Source organism: Bacillus rossius, chromosome 13 (genome assembly GCF_032445375.1).
Source record: "Bacillus rossius redtenbacheri isolate Brsri chromosome 13, Brsri_v3, whole genome shotgun sequence".
Classification (NCBI taxonomy): Eukaryota; Metazoa; Arthropoda; class Insecta; order Phasmatodea; family Bacillidae; genus Bacillus; species Bacillus rossius.
The window spans coordinates 16465250-16489509 of NC_086340.1; the positions used below are offsets into that span (position 1 = coordinate 16465250).

At 34.0% G+C, this 24260-nt stretch overlaps 1 protein-coding gene across 1 annotated transcript in view; it reads left to right on the forward strand.

The window, feature by feature from the left end:
* The window catches only part of LOC134538600 (potassium voltage-gated channel protein eag), a 267476-nt gene that overhangs the window by 162871 nt on the left and 80345 nt on the right, over nucleotides 1-24260 (forward strand). The window contains exons 4-6 of the mRNA XM_063380027.1: nucleotides 5894-5994; nucleotides 7531-7663; nucleotides 23628-23639. Of these exons, the coding sequence (XP_063236097.1) occupies nucleotides 5894-5994; nucleotides 7531-7663; nucleotides 23628-23639 (246 nt within the window). The remainder of the gene's footprint in view (nucleotides 1-5893; nucleotides 5995-7530; nucleotides 7664-23627; nucleotides 23640-24260) is intronic.

The following is a 24260-nucleotide window of genomic DNA, read 5'->3' on the forward strand; positions in this document are numbered from 1 at the left end:
AGAATTAAATTAAATTATATAAAGCAAAAATTATTAAGTGCATATAAAAACTTAATTAAATAATAATTTTTGAGCATTATTCACACGAGTATAAGAATAGATATGATAAGCTGTATTTTCGTAAATTACTTATGCTGGTACATCAAAAATAACCATAAAGCATGTTTAAAACAACCAAAAACAAAACCATTTTATGCAATCAAATTCTTTGGTTATTATAATAAAATGAAAATCTTGCATTTCTACCAAATATATTTCCATACCTTATAACCTGGTGAAAAACAGTATTGTGAAACTCTCTAAAAATTTTGCATTATAGTATTTTTCTATCACGAAGTTAATGAAAACACGGTCTAGCAATCGCAAGATTTTTCGTGACGTTAAATCAGCATTGAATCATGACTTTAAACACATTTTATCATTCACCGTATTGTTTTCATTTGAATGAAACCATAAGATAGTTATACAAAATACATTTTCTTTCTTGTTTGGCTATAACGTCCAATACCTAACACAACATTCCTTTTAAGTTAGGAAGCTTTAAAAAATCCAATTTCCAGTCAGGTAGGTAGCCCTTTTCATCTCTAGGACCTATACAGAAAATCATAATTGTGTAAAAAATTACTTTAATATGTTGTTTGATATCAGATTGTGTTTGTTCGTTACGCCAAACATTGTTCTTTCGAATTCCAGGTAACGAGATCTTCAACCACAAAATATGTTAATATTTCGTTTGACCGATACGTAAAAAGATTTGACTGTTTTATTTTATGATAAAATTTGTAACGGTGTTCAACTTTTGAAGTTATTATTGCCCAGCTTATAGTTTAACTCTTTTAAACTAATGTTGGATTAAAAAAATAACCAGCAACACCCAAAATAGAAAGACGCAAGCAACAATAGTGATTGACGTGTTCCCGTTGTAGGTATACAATAAATGCGAAATGTGAATCATAAAAGGTCAAGCCAATTTTGCATGACCTCAGTTTCCCAAGGAGAAAGCGGGCAGCTTGTTCCGTGGTCTGTTTTCTCCAGGGACATTCATTAAACCAGCGAACTTTATTTCTAAATCAAAAAAAAAATAATCATGGAATAAATAATGAATTTATACTTTCCCTGCCCACCGCACAACAGCGCCACCAGTTTGACGAGGCGACTACAATGCCATCTCGTGTCGGGCAGTCCTACTAGTTTCAACAAGTGGACAAAATTATTCTTATGGCTTGGCGACTTCTATAAGTATTATTTATACTCAACGGTGCAACCGAGCCCTTTAACATATTGCAAAGATAATACGGATTATACAATAATAGTAATGCCAGTTTTTCGTAGACAATTTTAAAACTTAAGATTACTTTTTTTACCGTGACTATTTGTTCAGTTTACCAAATATTCTCAAGCGTAGTTTTGCTATCATAAAAGTTTCATTTGGCAAGCCAGTTAATGTCTGGTGTGAACAAAATATAGAGTGAATTAATTTTCACTGGTTTGTTTGACCGAAGATAGTTTATGGGGTCGTTACCACAACGCCGAAATACCATAACGCCGAATGTCAAAATTGACCACAACGCCGACAGCTATAAAACTGCTGTGTACCACAACGCCGAAATAACAACTGAATGAATTCGTGTTTCTTAAATGTACCTTAACGCCGAAATACCACAATCAAACCTAACCTTACCTAACCTAACCTTACCTAACCTAACCTAGCGTAATATAACCTAACCTAACCTAACCTAACTTAACCTAGCCTATCCTAGCCTAGCCTAGCCCAACCTAACCTAGTCTAACCTAACATAGTCTAACCCAGGGACTGGTAGTAACGCGCTACTAGTAACGACGTTATTTGTAACAGTTACTTTTTATGGTAACGATCGTGGTAACTCAATATATTAAGTTTTCAGTAACCGTAACTGTAACTGAATTACATTTTTCTGCCTTAAAGTAACGATAATTGTTGTTACTTCTTGCGTTACATTTTTAAAATGTATTTCTTATTGAACGAACAACGATTTGTTGATTTTTTCAATCCCAGAACGAAAATCCCGACAAGCATATTATTTGCGATGGTATTGCTTGTACTTGTAAAACTGCTGTTGGCTAGCCTGCGCTCGTATTTTGATTGTCATTTATTTAATATTTGCGACATCCGGGTTTACTGTTGTGCTGTTTAATTAATTAACCTACCTGTGCACATGCGTGAAAGCAATGACGTAATCTAATGAAGCGAGAAGCCTAGAAAGCAGTCCAGAATTTTCGTTGCCGTGGCCTTCATATTCTAATTTTTTCGAAGTTCGGTCGAGTAATAAAAATAACCTTATTGTGAAGTGCTTGTTGTGTGGTGCTGCGAACAATTTTGTAGTGTGAACTAACTACTCAATGTAGTTTAAGACCTATTAAAAAAATTTCAGTTTAAATAAACATATATCTTTACTAAACACAATATGTTTTATTAGCTTTTAATTATAACAATTTTACGTATCACATTTTTAGTTTTTCACAAAGTAACTGTTAAAGTAACTTACAGTTACTTTTCTCAGAACTGTAACTGTAACTGGTTTATTTTCAGTAGTGTAACTTGTAGTTGTAACAGGTTTACATTTCCATTGGAGTATTTGTAACTGTAACTGAGTTACTTTTTAAAAGTAACTTTCCGGTCCCTGGTCTAACCTAACCTAACCTTTGTGGCAGTCCTGCAATGACATTTTTCGGCGTTAGTGTATTTCGGCGTTGTGGTGCTTCCCCTAGTTTATGCATTCCTTCTGAAAATCAAAGTAGCTGTGTTAGCATAGTATATTATGAAAGCTGCTGTCTACCGGGCGGGTCCAATACTACTTCAAAAAACTAGGTCTCACGTGTGTACAGCGTCGACGGCGTTGCGGGGTTTGCTATATTTCCCCGGGACAGATGCTGCAGGATGGTCGCCAGGTGGACGAGAGAGAGAGAGAGAGAGAAAGAGAGAGCGTGTTTGTGCGAAGGAGGGGTGTATGAACGGACGGACCGAGAGGCGAGAAAGGGTTCGGGAATGCTTCATCAGTCCTCCAGGCGAGCGCTGGTAGCCGCCGCCAGAAGGGCAGCCCGCACCACCTGGCGACGGGAAAACGAACTACGTCCCAGTGTGGAGGGGGTTGAGGGGAGGGGGGAGGGGAAAGAAGAAGAAGAAGAAGAACAAAAAGAGTAACGGGGCGTCGCCCGCACTGGGGCCGCCTTAATGCTGTTCCAGAGTCAAAAACATGTTTTCCCACGCCCCGAGTTACGAACGGGAGATCCTTGCATTTGCCCAGAGAGAGAGAGAGAGAGCCAGTTTTTGGAGGGGCGAGAGAAATTGAGGGACGGGAAAAATAATTCTCTTAACGTACGGCAATGATAAGATTTTCAAAAAAATACATGTCAAGTGGCAATGTGTTTTCACCCATATTATTTCAAATTGCTTCAAAAAATTTAAAAATTTTCAGAAATGGATTTAAGTCTCGTTTGACAATATACATATTGTTTTACGGTAGTTGCAACACAACCGTACAAAACAACAAAATATCAATTATTAAATTTAGATAAGAAAAGACTGTCGTTGTGTTTGAAGAACCTTATTATTTAGTTCCATAATGAATTTGTAAAATGAAAAAATAACTCTTTGGAGTAAAACCAAAATCTTTTGTTTGAACACGTTTTTAATACGACCAACAATAGCTGCAAAGGGGTTGAAAAAAAAGGTTTGAAGGACAAAAAAAATCATAAATCCCTTCATAGGCACAACATTGAATTGGCACATATTGTGTTAATCTTATAATTTTTATTTAAAACATTTGTCTGAAACAATTTTTAATAAGACGAACTATTGCAGCGAGAGGTTCAAAAATGAGGGGTAGAATTAAAAAAAATAATAATTCGTATTTCCCTAAGTAGGTGCACTATCAAATCCGTTCAGATTGTTGTTAATCTTATAATTTTTATCTAAAACTTTGGTCGGAAATAATTTTTGATAAGACGAACCATTATTGCAGGGGATGAAAAAATTAAGGGGAAGAAATTAAAAAAATTCAAAATTTGCCTATTATTTACACTATTAAATCCGTTCTGTTTTATAGTAAAAAATAAATTATTACATATAACTTTAGTCTGAAATATTTTTTACGACTAGCCATTATTGCAAGGGGTGGATTAAACAATGATTGGAAGACAAAAAAAAAATCATTTTTCCTTAGTAAGCATACTATCAGATACGTTCAAATTGTTTGTAAACCTTATAAATACTATCACAACTTTCGTCTGAAATAATATTTGGTACAACCAACTATTACTGACGGGGATGGATAAATAGGGGTTGGAATACAAAAAATAAAATAATAATCCTTTTAGTATGCATACCATCAAATCCGTTCACTTAGTTTGTAAATATTATAATTTTTATCTAAAACTTTTGCGCGAAACAATTTCTGATATTACAAACCATTACTTAAAGGAGTTGAAAATACCTGGGTTGAAATAAGAAAATAAATTAAACTTCCATACTATTTACTCTATCGAATCAATGTTTATTTTTGTTTAACTCTTTAATTATTGTTGAAAACTGTTGTCTAACTAAATTTTATATCTCAAATCATTACGGAAAGGGGTGAAAATAACAAGGGTAGAAAAACAATGCCATTACTTTTTTAAAATATTTATCTGTATATCCATTGTAATTTATTGTAAAATCTTTATATATATATATATAAACTTTGGCTGAAACAATTTTTGATGAACGAACTATTACCGTGAAAACAGGGTTAGAAATAAAAAAATTAAAATATTTTTTATTTCAAATTTATCGTATTTTTTAATAACTAACTTAATATTACCATAAACCTTTGTTTAAAGGTAAAAAATAATTGCAGAATTACCTTAATAGGCATAATATGAAATTATTTACCACATTCAATGCCGGATGCATTCTAGGTGTTTATAGAAGTTTCCGAAACATTGTCATGAGAAATATATACTTCGAAAACTACCTACACCTATAGGCTGTGCCGAAAGGGATTTTGTTTTATTTATAACATTACAATGTTATCTGTTTTGATAACATTCATTTTATGTACAGTGTATTTGGAACCTGCCCTTTTTAAATATGACAGCTAAAGTTTATATTTATTAATTTTTATAATATTAATATAAATTATAATAAAATATATTACATTTTTACCAATATTTTACATACTATACTTTTTAACATAAATAGTATAGAAATATTTTACAATGGGCTAAAAAAAAACTCTTATGAATATAAACTAGAAAAATTCACCGTTTTAATTAACTTTAGGATATATTCAAAAATATTCTATGTAATCGGGCAAATGCTCACCTGCTCATTGGTTGATCGTGATTGTTATTCGGGTGTAAAGGGTTTTCTATTGGCTCAGAGTTTTTCATGTAAACTGTGTTACAATAACTGAAGAAGCATGAAGGTGAAAACGTTTCGCTTATAGCCTATCGCGAAATGAATCTGAGAATTGTTCCGGTCTGTAATAATTAGAGACCTGTAAAATTCGCGATTTCAAATCCCTAAACGATAGACTCCATGATCCTTTATGCACTCGTGCAAATTACATCTGCTGATTGGTTACCGACTCGTAACACCTGTTGACTGGAATGATCGTGATTCGCTAATTCTTCTGTTAAAGATTTTTCATTGGCCCAGCGTCCTTCAGATAAACTGTGGCCCAATCACTGAAGCAAAATAATGTCAAAAGTATTTGGACTCTATCTTATCACGAAATGAATCCGTGAATTTCACAGATCTCTAGTAATAATGGAACAATTATTTATTTTAATACGAGGTTTATGTTTTCAATATGTCTAAACAATGATTTGACTAACGAAAAATAATACGGTGATGTTTTTTGCTTGATTACAGCTGACAGCAGCTTCTTGCTGGCGAACGCCCAGATTGTAGACTTCCCTATCGTCTACTGCAACGAGTCTTTCTGCAAAATATCCGGCTACAACCGAGCTGAGGTGCGTGAGTCGTTTTCAAGGGAACGCTGATGTATTCTTCCTTTTTATCTTCAGTATTTTACTTTTACGAAGTAACTTTCCATTTATTGTATACCAAAGCGTGCGATCTGCACCCGCGTGTAAGTGTGTGCGTATTTCATAACAGCTCTCGCTATTTAAAAAAAAAATATCATTTTACAGGTTATAAAGTAAAATACACAGAAAATCACACAAAACACTCAAATGGTCCTAAAAAAAGTTTAAATATTACTCAAAGACTTGCTACCGACAACCTAACCTGCAATACAGAAAATGTTGATGGATTGAAAATACTTTACAGCAAAAATATTTTTGTTCTTTCCGACATAAAGAAAAGTCTTTTCAACTAAATTAAATACATTTTGAACATCCTGATGGGTGTATTAATTTTAATACATCAATGCCAGTACATCTATAGTAAAACACAGAGACATATGTGATAAATGTGGACAGAATTAAAAATAGAAAAACCAATAAAATTTTACAAAATCGGATACTCTCCTTCTTAGTTTAGATCATACAAACTACCATTAAAGTATTTTTGAGAAACTTTAAACTAACATAAAAATTTCCAGTCTCAACCCTGTTAGTGAAAATATATTTCTGTCACTAATAAATCAGTTTTGCACCAAAAAAAAATATTGGTTTCAGCAAAGAATACATTTTTGTGATGAATAGAAACATTGTTTTTTTGGTGTCCACAGTGTTTTTTATTTATGTTTATTAATATACATGTGGATTATCACCAGTATTATTATCATCATTATTACCAATATTATCATCATTATCCTCACCATCATAAATATCATCATTATTACCAATATTATCATCATCATTATCCTCATCATCATCATTATTATCACCAGCAACAATATCATCATTCTCATTATCATCATCCTCACCATTATCACCTTGATTATCACCACCATATCCTGATAATTAGGGACACCTGAATTTCCTGAATACATTTCGTGTCACGGTATTTCACAAAATACTGTAGCTTTTCTCCTGTGGTTTATTGGCTGAGGTCGGTGAGAGGTGTCGTCCCGCTCTTGACGGGGCCAATGAGAATGTGGCCACCGTACTGCTGCACCCTCACAATTTGCCATGACTAGAGACCTGCAAAATTCGCGGATTTATTGACCTCTAGGATAGACTCCACAGTCCTTTAAATACTCGCGGAAATGACACCTGTTCATTGGCCACTGACGCGTGAGACGTCTCAACTAGGCTGTCCGTAATTCGGCACTTTCTTGGTTTAGTGTTTCCCCATTGGCTTCACAGTTCCCCAGATGAAACGCGCGGCCAGTCGCAGAAGCGGTACGAAGGTATAGTTGTTTTGATGACAGCCTATCGCGAAATGAATCCGCGAATTTTGGCATGTCTCTAGCCAAGACTCTTAGCTACAGTTGTTTTGTGAAATACCTTGACACGAAATGTACTCGCGAAATGCAGGTGTCCCTTCAGTGATACTGGTGGACGGCGAGCGAGTGACGGGACCACGCGCGCGTGTTGCAGGTGATGCAGAAGTCGTGCCGCTGCGCCTTCATGTACGGCGAGCTGACAGACAAGGAGACCATCGCGCGCATCGACGAGTGCCTCGAGAAGCACATATACGACCAGTTCGAGATCCTGCTCTACAAGAAGAACAGTGAGTTTCCGGGGCGTCGCTTCCCCCCCCCCCCCCCCCCCCCAAGCCCAATCCCTACCCACCGTGCACAGAGAAAAAAAGGTTTGTTCGAATCAAACAAATACTTGTTTGTATATGGCGAAATAAATATTTTACTTGGCGGAACAAAATATTTCGTTAGTTCAACCAAACTCGGTAAGTAACAAAAATAATTTGTTACATCTAACTAAATATACATTTCGGTTGACAAAATCATTTTGTTGGGTCAACAGAATCTATCCTTCTACAAAATATTTCTTAGAATTACCCAAATATATTTAATTCGCCATATATAAACAAATATTTTGTTGAGGAAAACAATCCTTTCTCTCAGTGTGACCCTTTTTTTTAAAACTTCACACCTTCATGCCATGCCGTCCCTTTTTTTATCTACCGTCTCCTCTCCACCCCTCCCCCCCTGTACGTCCGCGTGTCCGGGCTGCGTTCCAGAACATCACTCACAGAGTGAAGTAACTGCAGAGCATCCCCAAGTAAGCGCATTTTTCCAACATTACTCGAAAAGTAACACGCAGTAAAGCAACAGCATTTGAAGTAGTACATAGTGAATAGAGACGAAGTACAAGTAAACTGCATTCGTAGCTCACAGACATACCTTTGCTTACGTGATGTGACATTCAATATTTCATTGCGGAAAAATTCTTGAAGCGATTGCTCTACAGGTCTGGGATAACCCCACGAAAAATTATTTTTCTTTATGTTGAATCATAAGGTTTGCTCGCAGAATAAGTTTTGGAACACAACCCTAGACTGTCGCCAGTGTTCTGACTCGCTCATTCGAGTCAGTTTCTTGAAGCGGCGAAATTTTTTTTTCTTTCATTATTCTCTGCGAAGTATCTTGACCGCGTCTGAGCATCATAGAGATGAACTCGTGTCGGTCCATTGCGAGTTTCACGCATTTTGTATTGTTCCAGTCGTTGAAGACTAACGGAACTCGTGGCAAATGCCTTTCATAGCTTTCCAACGATTCGCGAATGGTTGTACTTAGGGCAGGCATTTTTCGCGAAAAATCTGAACGCCTATTAGACTGCATCAAGGTATACCCTTACTAGCGGTTTCTCTTCCATGTGATTGGCTGCCGTCTGCGAGAGAGGTTTTTGCCTTATTTAATCGAGTCATTCAGGGTGCGTTTTCTTCGGCAATTTATAACTGTGATTGGTTTTCTATCAATCGACATGCACCTGAAATAAACTCATCCTTATCACCAATCACAGTAATTGCTACAGTGATTTAACTTTCAGCTAGTCTCGGAATCTTTGCGAGAAATATGCATGCTTCTAGTTATACTGCATCGGATCAACAGATAATTAAGTACTATACCAATTAGGTCACGGAAATGGTTTGTGGGTTTTCTGACGTGCTTTGAGCTATGTGGGGCAATGTTGTTTCAACTGCAGCCATTTGTTTTGATGCTTTGTAAGTAGGAACATTCGCGGTTTCAGTTACGTCTAGGATGGACTCTAAAATCCTCTACGTACGCGGAAGAATTACATCTGTTCATTGGCTACGGTCTCGTGAGACTTGACAAGTGTTTTCTATGATTCGGCACTTATTTTGTTTGCATACGTGAATTTCTCAGTCTCTACTTCCGTAACTAAAAAATTGTATTATTGCATAGTTATATGTTTTGCTTAAAAATTCGATATATTTTTTCTCAGTTAAAAAAATGCATATATTCATCCATCTCTGTAGAGAAGAATGTGAAAGAAAAAAAAAATCCGCTTTACAAGAATTTTTTGTGTCTTTTTTCCGTCCCATGTTACGTAGTAGAGAACAAGATCCTATTTTTGGTATTTCTAATAATGTTATTATTTAAAGTTTTGAATCTTCTGACACACTTTTCCTCCTTTCATTGCATATCTATCAGTAGATGTTTGTATAGATTTTTCCTCTATGGGAATTTAATATTTGTAGTATAACCATAAATTAAAATTGTACTCTCTAATATGTATTATGGTTTTAATTCTTTTTTAAATTTTAAAATTTAAGCGCATTAAGCATAATGTAGTATCTATCAAGTAATGTAAATATTTAGTATTTTTAGGAAGATGTTTTCCGGATGGAATGAGATAGTAGAAAATTACTTGTACAAAGTATTATAAGATAAATTTCTAGTTAGAGCTTGAAGTAGTGTAAAAGGCTAAATAACCCATTGATTCATAGTTAAGATATTTCAGAGAGAGGTTATGATAGTGCATAGTAGTTTATATATGCTAACCCCATTAACAACCAGTAGTGTTTGTAAATTAGATGCATCGTGGAACACTAAACGCTTACCGAAGATAAATAACGCGCATGTAATTTGCCTGCAAGCTGCATAATTATGCACACAATTGTACAAAAAAAGAATAAGTAAATATTAATATGACTTTGTTCTCTTATAATCTTTATGAATCAAAATTATAGACGTATCTTTTTCCAATTTTAATTAATTTAGTATTTAAAGTTAAAGCTGTTATCGTCGTACATCAGTAAACCATAATTTTTTGCTGAATGCGTTAAACATAAAAACAGTTTAGGTAAGTCACTTTCACCTATACTAATGTTGCTAAATAAAAAATCGTATTTGCAATGTCACAAAATCTCATGATACATGCATGTTTGGTTTAGTTATTTAAAATCTAATTTAAAACACTAATGAACGATTTTGCTATAAAAATACAAATCACACAAGCAGCCAAAAAAAAAAAAACTTTTGTGACGTTCGCTGCTTGTATGATTTAATTTTTACAATATCTACCGAAAACTTATGTATATTTTTAAAGGTCACATAATTTTATGTATAAAGGTTAAACAATATAGGCTGCTGTAACTACATACCGCGACTCGAACGGCTTATCTCTTACTTCATTTGTAGCCTAATTTCTCATGTTATTTTTCGTTTGTATTCCAAATATTTACAGAGTAATTCATTAGATTAAAAATCACGAGTAAAAAAATGTATCCCATTCTAAAGTAATTGCAGTGATATATTATCAGATAGTACTGTTTACGATTGAACACCATAATTGCGTGTTTGAAAAAAAATACAAAATATTCAATAACGTTTTCGCCTACTTCCATACATGGCTGTATGCTTAATTTACTACACGTGTTGTTTGAACGTGGTTGCTTACGGGTATTATTTTATTACTGTAGATACATGCGTTATACGTGTTTGTGTAGTTCTTTGGTAAACAATTGACATCCAATTCTATACGCAATAAGCAGCTCATTGTAAGGTATTCCAATTGGTTGAACTATTCCATTTATATTTGGAAGAGTACCCGCAGTTATATGGCATATTTTGCTCTAAATGATGTAAAGAATAAGCCCTGTGAGTGCTGGTAGCTCATCGTGAATCACTGTATTCTTAACTCATTTATGTACAAAGTAATAGTAATCTATTGACAGAAATACTATCATTGTTTTCTCAACAACACTGATTTCAATATTACGTACACGTTATATGTACGTACGTTTACATTACAATAAGTCAATTCTTTCGTGCGTTGCTCAGTTTGCACCGCGTTTTTACAGTCGAGTTTTTTTATGCGTGTTCTAACTTCTAACTTGAATTTGCAGATCGTCTAGCAAGAAAGATTTGAGATATAAAATTTATGACGTAAAATCTTGTGAGGAGATGAAATTATGAAAAAAAAATAATAGATTGCTTTTAATTTAATTTAAAATCAAGATTTAACTTAATTTAAAGATGTTGTTTTGGACATACGCCATATTGCTGATTCCACTGTATGTCATAAGATACCTTAATAACAGACGAAAAAGCTAAGAAGCAAACAGACAGAAAACAAGACAAAAACGGCCGATGCCAAAAGTTAAATGCATGGACCTTACAGAGAACTCCGTGAAAGGATTTAGAAGAAAAAAATATCACAGCACAGACGAACACAGTGAGTTGACAACTACGAGTTGCAATAAGAACAGTAAATAAAAGACAATAATCAACCTTAGATAACACAACGAATAATAAAATAACTCACCTATGGTACCAAACAGATCAAATGGACAATGCAAAGATAACACAAAGACGCATAGGCGAACCCAGCGATGTGACAAAACAGATATTCTGGACATCACAACGAAGACAGCACAGACGAAACACAGCATGCTTCCTAAGACAACAGTTGAGACGTTTCAGGAACTGAGATCTGTTCCCGTCCGCAGACACAGGCATGATTGATCAGCCTGGGTTAGTCTCTGCTGTCGTCATTGTGGAGTCCAAAATACCTGTTCTTTTCACATCGCTGGATTCACATGTGTGTTTTTCTGTGTTGACATTGTGTCGTCCATTTATCTTATTAGTATGATCGTTGGGTTCTTCTACTTGTCGTTGTGTTGTCGTATTTTGTCTTCAATTATAGTTCATTTTGATATTCTCGTTGTTCCGTCTGTGCTTTCATAATTTTTTGACTTGTTTTTACACGGAATTTTCTGCGCTGACAATATTCTAAAATTTTTGTACATCGCCTGATCTTGGCTTGATTTCTGTTATTTGCATATCTATCTCATTAGTCTGTTATTGGTGTTTCTTATGACATACAGTGCAATCAGCAGTGGCGTATGTCCAAAACAACATCTTAAATAAATCTCACTCATTGCAAGAACCGTCTATAGGACAATAAGTTTTTCCTTGCAGATAAAATTCTAAGAGCACCAAGAAAATTATTCATTAAAAATATTTGAAGTTTTAATTCCTCACCATATGAGGCCTTGGACTCCAATACCAACTCCCTAATTTGTACCAATAATGATAAGTTAGTAAACTTATAAGAAAAAATTGTGATTTTCCAAGAACTTATAGTTTTTTACTAAGCTTTACAATAAAATGGGAAATTTACCTTAAAATTATGGTATATATTCTTTATTATTTTACGTAAAAGTAAAATGCATAGGAAATATGCCACATTTGTATGCTTATTTATAGTACTGTATTAGCTGACACTATTAATTATATTCTTTTTCTAACTAACTATGCAGTCGTTAGTGTAATTGTCTGACAATTTTATGAATTTTATTAAAAATTAATTTAAAAATTTGTTCCAGATCATTCAATTTGTCTCATGCATATTTCTATCATAGTGAAAAGAAATAATTAATTTTTTTTAGTCACATATTTAGGGAATGTAGAAATCAGCGGGTTCAATGACCTCCATGATAGACTAAACAGTCTTCTGCATGCACAGAAAAATGCCACCCGTTCATTGGCTGGTGACTTATCAGACCTCTCTGAACCAAAAATTCTCTGTTTCTCATTGACTTACAGTGCTCCGCATAAACTTTGAGCCAATAGCAGACCCAGGACAATGATACGAGGCGTGTCCTGAAAGTAAGTACCGTTTGCTCATTAAAAAAAACTCATAAAAAAAGGTTTTATTAGAATTTTTAGTTTACTTAATATCTATATCACATTTTCAAATAATTGCCATTCAGTTCCAAGCATTTTTCGCAACATTTTACCAGTTTATTTATCCCCTCTGCATAGAAGTTCGCCAGCCGCCTGAAAATGGAACGGACGCATAGGCATCACAGACTTAGAATACGCAATGCGTGAAGCCTAAGCAAAGGTGCTTAGTAAAAATCTTCTGAAAAAGTTAGCAATCTCTATACTCGTGTCGAAAAATGACAGTTACCGGTTTTTTTTTTAGGAAGAAAAGGGCTTAATTTAGGGTGATTTAATGAAACGTGAGTCAACAATTACAACAAAATTTACGAAAGTACGATCATCAGCTGGTTTAATTTCCAGGCGGCGAACTTCTATGCAGAGCGGTTAAATAAACTGGCAGAGCGTTGCGAAAATGTGTCTGGAACTGAATACCGACTATGTGAAGATGTGATGTAGATATGTAGTAAACTAAAATTTTCAATAAAACCTTTTCTTAATGAGTATTTTTTTTAAATGACGGTAATTTCTTTCCGGACACGCCTCGTATATGCATTTCAATTTTAGTCTACCACGAAATGAATGCACGAAATTTTCCGGTCTCTACCGATGATCCACCGAGACCGCAATTAAAACGAGATGTGGTGTGGATTCTAGCACGTCTTCAAACAATAACGTTAATTTTATATGAATGTGACAATTTGGCATTTAATTTAATAAGGAATGTTTTATTCCCTCCTATAGGAAGGAATGTTTTCAAGGAGAGATAATTTTTTTTAATATACATGCATATCACAGGTTAGGTACCTAAGAGTTGGTTTCGAACGTAAATCAGTCTTTATACGTTTGTCAGTTACGGGAATTTAATTTACAGAGTTATATCACGGTATAACCTACATTACTTTAAAATACACATTTATATAATTTTAAAACATGGATGGAATTTTATAGTGGCAAATGAGGTACTAAACTGATGGCATAAATCAATATTCGTTCCAACTTTTAATGTTTGTTAATACACCTAGTTGATTTCCAGCAATGCTTTCTACAACAAAACGCACAGTTAAAGCTACACAAGAAGTTAAAACCACTAATGATAAAAATTAAAGTAAAAGGTCTTAAGAGGCCACTCCAGTGTTTCAGGGGCACTACGCAACCCGCGTTAACCTCATAAGATTCAATGTTATTTTCATTTTGCTTATAACTTATTAACTAATATAGATTTCGAAATGATGCTTGCTTGATACGTAAGACAACGATGCTCTTATCAAAGCCCCTTTCTTCAAAAACGTGCATAAATTATGGTTCAAACCTAGACAATATCCTTATGCATATTAGTAAAGATTAGTATAAAACCGTAATTTATGCACGTTTTTGAAGAAAGGGGCTTTGATAAGAGCATCGCTGTCTTACATATCAAGCAAGCATCATTTAGAAATCTATATTAGTTAATTAGTTATAAGCAAAATGAAAATAACATTGAATCTTATGAGGTTAACGCGGGTTGCGTAGTGCCCCTGAAATACTGGAGTGGCCTCTTAAGGATCAATATCACACACCATGTTCTTTCGTTTTTTTCCGTCATTATCTCTTTTAAGGGCTAGTTACACAATGATAACTCGATAACTCCCTTGCCATTTTTTTTGGTTCTACCTCAAATATTTTCATATAATGTAAATAACATTCACTGTAATTTTATTTCCAAACGAAACAGAACAATTTTATGTAAGATACCAGATTTGTGTAAATTTGTATTAACTGCGCACATTAATAGTCAATTTGAAGCCAAATAAGTCAAATAATTGAATATTTGACTACCTTTTCCATTGCTTAAAAAATAATTACGCTTGAATGAATATTCAGTATTATCTCGAATAACACGTATTTCGTATGTGAAAAAATACCATTGCTATTTGTTGTACAAAAGTTACATTAAACTTTATTGTAGTACTAAAAACTATTTTTTTTTTGTGAATTGATTTCCAAAGAAAACTTGTCTCTACACGGGTGTAAGAAGTGATTAGTTGCACGAGAATTTATGTTGAAAATATTTACGGCAGAACATAAAAGTAACGGTGGTATCAAGTTAAAATTAAATAAATCACCCTTAAAAAAATGACGGAGAAAAATTGGTTGTCTGTAAAGTCGGTTTACGGACGATAGTTTAACGTGAAAATGTCATAACAAAACATTGATGAAATGATTGCATACTTTTATGAATAAAATTGAATCATTTTTATTGAATTATCATTATTTTGTATGGATACAAAGAAGGAGTGAAATGAAATCTGCAATTTAATTGATAAATTTACTTTTATTTGCACTCATTATTCAAATATATTTATTACTTTAACGAAGAGATTATTTTAACTATAACTTTTATACATGTTTGCTATTTAACTTCTTCCAATCTGTGTTATTCTGTTAAGGATAGGACGATGATAGGAAAAGTAGGAAACGAATGGGAGTGTTTCAAGTTTAATGTGCCTCGAAAAAGTCAAATGGGTGGTTGTTTCAATCCAGTGGAAGAGAGATAGATGCGGAGCAAGCGTACAACGAGCTTAACGGAACACAGCGTAACAGGACAATGTGCGTAACGGGACACTTTCTCGTGCGTGCAGCCAGCGTTCATCGATGTATTAGACGTTGTCAAGTAAAAAAAAATCGACATGACGTGTGAGACGCGAACCCCAACAAAGAGACTTTGAAAATATTTAGTTTCTGATCGTGGTGGTAGAGGGATACGTAAATGATTTCTAGGGTGAGGTTTTTGTGTTTACCGTTAAAACGCCAAGTATGTACTTTCGAGAGGCCATTCCAGATAATTCCGAATGATGTCGCTGCGAGAGCACACACACACACACACTCTCTCTCTCGTTGGCGACTGCGGTGCGAACAATGACATCATGTACGTCGCAGTCCGTAGGGACGATACTCGCTCTGCAATGGTCACAGAGAGGCGTTAGTTTTGTTTGTGTGTTTATGTACGACGCTTGCGGTGGACGGACTGTGATTTAGGGAACCGCAAAGGGCCTTCCGAAGCGCGCCGACCTATTTTTAACCACGCAGACGTTCCCGTTTCCAAAATGGATTCAGATAACGCGAACCCCGTTGAAAACAAAAAACTTGCGAGTTTCGTACAATAGCATTTTAATTTAAAAAAACATGCTCACGCTATTGTGTTAAATTGGGTCGGGTTATCCTGTTTCTGACCGTCTTTATGCACTCTGTGGATTATACGCGACGGTTTCAATGTGTTGTTAATCTTTATTGTTCCATCCAGCTATTTAATAATCTCAGCTACCTAACGTGTAAACACTTTTGTTCCACGCCTTATCGTTTGAAATGACGTCCTTTAGGACGTTGATTTATACGTGTTAAAAAAACGAATTCTTCGACTGTGGATACATTTCAGCTTATTTTTTTCCATGTTTTAAATTATTCTTATAAAATATAAACATAAAATTACTCTGGGTATTAGTTCATTACATTTTTATCTTAAAGATTTGAGACAGTTTTTTAAATTTTAATATTAGAATGAATTCTATCTACAGTAGAGAGTTTAGAATAAATTTTTCGTATGAAGTCTCTTAGGATAACTTTAATAAATCAATGGAAATTTGTTTTTCTCAAAATCATAGAAACACGATTTTTCCAATGTTTTGACAAACCAACTTATTATTCATTTATTAAGATATTATAAAATGGAGTTATAAAACAAGCGTTATATACAAACAGTTAATTTATAACTGTATAACACACGTTTTTTTTTTTCTCAGTTCATGATATGATTGAAATGTAATTTAAATTTTAAGTCTCTCGAAACCGTTAAATAAAATGAACTGAATTGTTGAGAAATATTACATCAATCACCATCGGTAACGTGATTATAACGGGATTAATTTATTTAAATTTACAAAGAAAATATTTAATTTCTAGAAACAAAATATGTGGGAAAATACCCACTTACGATAGAGAATCATACAAATGTTAAATCGTTCCTTACACGCTTACATAACCACCCTCTGTCAATAAGGGCAGCCAGTCGTAATAACCTCACTGAAGTTTAATTACAGCACATTCGCTTCCACCATCGACAGACTGTTAAACATTTTTACTTTACGGTTCACAATGAGTACCGCTTTCAAATCATCCATTGATATTAGTCAATTTACGTGCATGTATCAACATAAATCTGTGACGGGAACTAGAGTTTAATGCATAAAACCAAGCTCGTAATTATAATATGTATGTATTTATGAAACCCTCATTGAAAGTTATTAAATAAACAGAAAAAAATTCTAATTGCATCGGCCTTGTACTCGGTTTTTGACGGCGTAAAGAACTTAGAATCCAATGTCGTTTGTCCTAAAATAAAATAATTTAGCAACTCATACATCATCTCATTTATTTGAGAAGTATTTTTTGTAGAAAAGTCAATAAATTTACTGAAATGTTTAGCATTGAGTTATAAATTACTTTAAACTATACGTGCAGAAATAACACGTGCGCATACAGTATGCCAAAAAACAGCTCATGATTTATCTGAATTTTCAGTGAAATATATTTGAGCAGTTTTGCTTCTTATTTGAAGATCGGTTATTTCCTAGTTACAAAGAGTATTTTATCTTAAAAAAAACAAATACTCATTGCTTGTGCAAACGAGACAACGGTTTTTGGCTAGAAATACGAATCCTCTGAATTTAAACTCAATATTCATTCGGTTTATACACTAACCAAGAACATATGAATTTCATTAAAAATTTGTACCTTTGCAATAAAAGTCAGTAAAGTTGGTATTACAATAAAAATACCCCTGCTTTGTATATTTGTATACACTGAACTAACCCAAAACTCACCAAACTATATATTTAAATAGGCCTATAAAAATATTGTACAAAATTATAGAGTTCCAATATTTCGCTTAACATTCCACTATCACATTCTCGTAAAAATTGCTATGTACCCGCTTAAAATAATTTGCAACTAAAATCAAATTGTTTTGTTTTGCTTGGTTAAACAATTTAATAGTACCTAAGGATGTCATAAAATAAGCCCATAATTTTTAAATCATAATCTCGATGTAAAAATAAAATCTAAAATATGTTATTTCACTGTGCATGAATAATAAAAAGTAAATTTTAACAATAATAATATATAATCATATCTACCAGAATTTTATTTTTTGGGGTATTCGCATAAATAGTTTTATATAAAGGTCCTACCAAGAGTCAAGAGTTTGACCATAAGTAAATTTAATATTAAAAAATTGTTTTTTTAAATTTATTTTTTAAACTGATTCTTAACCGCAATATATATAAAAAACTAGTTAACTGATTTTAACACCTACTTTTAAAATTGTATAAAAACCGAAATTAAATTGTCAATAAATATTTCTCAGATATTCGCTTAAGTAACTTCATTTACTATTTCGAATTAAAAAAATATTCTTGGAAAAGTTTTTTTTCTAGATTAAAAAAAATTGTACAACCGAATAAAATATTTTCTCATATAGTTAAGACTTTTCTAGAATTCTTGATTTTGCTTTGTTTAACAAATCGTTACTAAAATTAGGAATGACAACAGTTTTAATAATGTATAAATTGAATAATTTTGAAATTTTTTATAACTTAATACATAGTTACCACCAGGCATTTTAACCAAAACCTTACAAAACCTTATCAGTTTTTAATTCAGCGATGGTCTTCAAATTTTGGACAAAACTGTGAATACATTTTTTCCAAACATTTACTTTAGGCAAAAAAGATTATTAGGCCTACACACTATAAAAGACTGATCTAAAAAAATTCCTCATGTTAGTATTTTAAAAGTAATTAATCATACTTTTATAACTGGGAAGTGAAACATGTGATCTGTTAAGAATAATAAGTACAAAAATTATTTTACCTCTGTCTAAACTGTATTACGCCATACAAATATCCTCGTAATTGATGGAAAATGGTTGAGGTTTTTGGAAACTCTACTATTAGACGAACAGGATTGAACCGTTTTAGCGGAACCACACTAAACGTTTCAAAAAATTTACAAAATATTTAACGAATGACATACTGACATTATACATACGTATAGATCACAAGACCTGATGTTTTATCTTATTACATAAAATATTTTTTTTTGGTGCTTTGTAGCACCCGTATCCAGGTCCATAAATGATCAGAAACATTTCACCGACCATTTCCGAGTTTAAGAAAATCTATGTTTGTTTTATGTACTGACCACGATCATTCTGCAATCATTTGGGGGCTGAAAACGAATTTAAAGAATCACTGTCCTTGAATGCAAGTGCACATTAGGCATAACCGCAAAGCTTCTAATAAAAAGTACAATATCAGCTAAGCACTGAGCAGTTACATTATCGTATGATTTCACAAGTTACGGTCGAAAATGAATCTGTTAAAACAACCTCAAATCAGTGAAACATCACTACTGAACTGTAAAAAAATTGCTTCAAAAATAATCAAAATAGCACAATTTTTATAAATTCCACTGATTTGCAATGGTAATAACAGTTTTATATTTATAGTGTATGAAAATTTGTTCATTTAACGAGCGATTTTTATTGCTGAGATCATCTGCATGGAAATGCATTCTATATATATAATTTTTTTTGGAGCATAAATAAAAAAAATATAAACACAACCCCTTACTTGTATTTGTTATATTTCTTCTTGACCTTTAATAACCTTTAGTTACTCTTCTGCTTTCTTCTCTTTGACTGAATCGTTCTTCTTGTCCGGATGAATGCTCTGTTCACTAACGTTTCCAGGACTGTTGCTTCTTGGCATGAAAGCTAATGCACTTGTTTTCTCGACGCCATGCCACACTTCTAGACCACATGTTTGGAACGCCTGTAAGTAGAACACGTTCATTATTCTAGTGTCCTAGTTTGCATGCATAGCCTTCTATCCACTTGTATATACATATTCCTGGTTGTTTGAAGTTTTTTGCATGATAATATTATTGCTTTTTTTTTAACTTTTCTATTGCATTTAACACATAATTATAACGTAGGTATTGATTCATTTGTTGCATACAAATGCTTTTTAATGAAGGAAATGAGCATAAATAATGTATAGAATTCAATAAATTAATGTTTATTTGGAAACTTGCAAGCAGTGGTTGAATTTATTTTTGTGCGTCTATAAATTTATCAAATTAACTTGTTTCAAAAAAGGATATTTTTTAGGAAGATTATTTATATATGTATATATAATTTTAAATAAATTTCAGAGACTAATGAATATTATAATATCATTGTGCGAATAGGCTTAGTATATTGTTACGATTTACCGCGGGTTCGTAAAGGATAGCCCAATTAAAGATTTTATTACACTACAGTTTTATTGATGGCCACTACTAATTTCACTTAAAATTAATCTTCTAAAATGGCAAATAATCAATTGCACTTCAAAAATAATGTTGCTTCCTCCAGTCACTCGTTTCTCACATTCCACACGCCTCGCTGGGCCGCACCTCTGGCGCAACTCTCGCCGCAGCACCCCTCGTGGACCTCCGCTGCAGGACTCCGTCGCCGCACTCCGCCGCCGCCGTCGCACTTCCCCTTCGCCGAGATCCCACTCGACGCCTCGCTCGGATCTTCGCTCGGAACTCCGCCGCGCCCGCAACACTATCGCCCGGAACTGAACTCTTCGCACTGGAACCTTCGTCCAGGGACTTCGCCGCTCTATCGCCCGGAAACTCCGCCGCGGGAAAACTCCCGACTTCACTGAACTGACTCGCTCCCTGCCCTGGAACCTTCGTCCAAGGACTTCACCATTCTGCCGCACCCGCGGCACTATTGCCCCGGAAACTCCGCCGCGGGAATACGCCCGACTGAACTCTCTCTGAGGCCGGCGTCCTCGGCTTATATATCAGCCCAGGCGCCTTCTAGAATTCACGAGCGCGGCTGGGGCCAGTCGCGTCATTCCGCGCCGACCGGACGGCAGAAATATCTCTAAACACGTGTCGGCGACTCGCGTAACTCCGCAGCTGTCAGGTGTCAGCTACGTGTCAAAGGCAGGGCGCCGCGCGGGGAGTGGAGGGAAGGAGGGGGGAAAGCGACAATCCTTGTAATCTTCCAGGCGCGCGCGGCGCATATCATGTTGCGGCACCCGCCAGCCAGCTCTGCACCTGCACGTGTCGCGGCCTTGCTCACGTTCGTAACAATATTGACGCCCATAAAAAGTTTTAGATTTTAAGCCATTAAATATGGGTTGGATTGAAAAATAATATTGATTATTAGCCGTAAAGTTGTGTTGCAATATTTCACCCCGAACGTATATTTTGTTTGGAATCATTCAAAACAAGTTACAAGTGCTTTATTAAAAAAATTAAAAAAACTAGGACATATTTTGTGTTAGACATTTAAAACTTTCCAAACGTTTACCAGCTCGTTTATCAAAACAATCACAACCTTGATTAAATAACATTACTTGCATAAGACGAGGGAGTGAATTAATAAACTCGGTTGTAAACATAACTCATGAGTAAAGGCTTGCTACACGCAGCGGCCAAGACAAACGTTAACATACGTAGTTAGTTTACGACAGAAGTTAAGAGAGTTAAAACACAATTAGATAAATTATTCAAAGCACCCGAAATATTGAAAAACACTTATGTTTTCCGATTTTTTTGAGCAAATCTTACTTACTTTCATAAAACAAAAAAAAATTGAATTAAAATTCTATTTTTTAGTGAAATAAGTATGAAAGAAATTTTAATATTTATTTCGTTCAAAAATAAACTATTTTTATAATTAAAAAACTACGAAAAATTCAACCAATATCTCTAAATGTCATTAAATTTTTTTAAAGCTAAAACTTAAACCATAAAATATTGCCGCTATTCATAACTCGCTGAGCTTGTAGCCACGTGGATTGCAGGCTGCAATATTCAAGAAGCGCAGGAAGATGTACAGGGCCAATCCAGGAAATTGGCCTAAATTTTACATCCAGCAGCCGCTAAGGTCCAATCAAAATATAAACAGTTTGGGTGGTAGTTGAAATTGAGAGCCTCAATTCCAAGTTTAAATCATGCTAAAATCAGCTTGAAAAAGGTTCCATTGTTACATTTAAATGGTAAGATTATTCTGAAACGAATAAAAATACACTAAACATCAGGCTTACTGCATCTAACAGAAACGATGCTTAAGAACATCTCCTTAGTTTCAAAATGGAAATAACCACGCCATGCAATCATTGGTACGGTGAAAAAATAAACCACAGCAAATAAATAGGACAATAAAAATTAGCAGAAGCATAATATAAATGATATCAAAAAGAGAGAATCAAGACTAAGCTTCTAACGTATAATAGTTTACAATATTACCACTGTGTCTAATAAATTTTGTTGGAACCAACACATTTTAAGCTCAAGAAAATGAAGTAGTAAAATAACCACCAAAGGGAACTTTTGGCACTACATTCGTAAAATAAGTTTGTAAAAAGTAAATCATGCATAATTCCATCTTTCGTAAATGTTATGGTAATAACTTGCACCGTACCTAACACGTTAACATATGATGTAGTTCGATAATTTAAAAAAAAAAATTCGTACAAAGAGCTGAGGTAGAGTCCGAGTCATAAGGTAGCCCACATCAGAAATAATCAATTTTTTTTCCGAGAAAAACGATTATCCTGCTTAATCCCGATTAGATACCTTTTAAATAGTAAAGGAAAATTCAAAATTTACTAAAAAAAAAAAAAACGTAGGCACAAGTACGTATTGCCATTTTAATATAAACGTATGTTCTTGTGACTCATTTCAGTGTTAAGAGTAACTGACTGTAGCCATTGGCGTATTAAAAATAAAGGTTTACTATGATTCATTCACTACAATCAAGTTTAATTGCTATTGTCTCTAATCGATTTTATTAAGTCTTGAAACTCGTTAGCAAAGAATGCGCACACAGAATTTATTTTTGTATGTTTACAAAAGATTCCTTTGAAAACCAGTTTTCAAGAAATAATTCTTAATGAAATAAGAAAACTAATGTAAATATTTGCAACACTTTTCTACAGTTATTTATGCATGTACGAAATTTGTTTTTCCCAACAATAATGAATATTTATTGTAGCGCTTAAAAAAAAATTGGCGCATAATTGTACATTTTGACAATGTTTTTACAAGAATAGTCTTTTTTTAAAACCACTGAAATTGTAATCAAATATTCAACAATCTGCCTTTAATTTTTAACATGCTCATTAATGTGGGCAGTTAGCAGCGGGAAAGCAATTCAGTGAACGAACTGCGATCACCGTAATGTTTTTATACGGTTGTTTTTCATGTGAATGTACAAAATGTTTTTCTTGCAAATGTCTGTTGGTTCACATAAACATTTTCTGCTCCGTTTACAAAAAAAAAATCAAAAAATCCGGTGTATGCACATTATGACCACAGCGAGCTGTTTTGCAAGTTTCCAGAATTATGAAAGGTATTGTTAAAGTGTGTGTGTGTGTGGAATGTTGGTAGTGCTGCCCGTGAGGTGGAATTTCGACGGTGTTTTGTTCTCTGTTTTTTTCGCAGGCACACCACGAGGTAGGTACGACGCGAGACGCCAGCGCCTAATCTCGACAGCTGACGCAGGTAACGACAAACACACCCCCTCCCACCACCGAGCTACTGGCGTCTTCTCAGTAGATGACTGAATGTTTGAGTCAACCACGATCGAAGCCACGAATTTCGAGTTTACTTGGAAAATCTGTTCGAAACAAAAAACAATTGATATGTAATTCTCGCTACTCCATCCAAAGCGATAACCGGGACAGAAATAGGTATTAAGATTTTTTTTCCTGTGTTTTACATTTAAAGTAATTGAAACATTGAAAGAATAAGAAACTGCGGTATTGGTTTACTTTATCCAGATGTGTGCATATATTTATCTAAAAAAGAAGAACAAATATAATAATGTTTTTTTTTGTTAGAGAACCGAAATGCATTTATTAAGATAATTTTATAGCGTTTGTTTCCTCGAAAGAGTAAAAAACGGTAGTATTTGTTTACTTCATCCATATGCATACATGTTTTTTTCCCTTAAAGTGTTGTTTGATGGGAAAAAAATAATAAATTTATTTGTTGTTAGTAAAAAACGTTTTACCGTTAAGTGGTTTTAAGAACTGTTAGGTAAATGTAAATAAAAAGTAGGAAACTAAATATTTA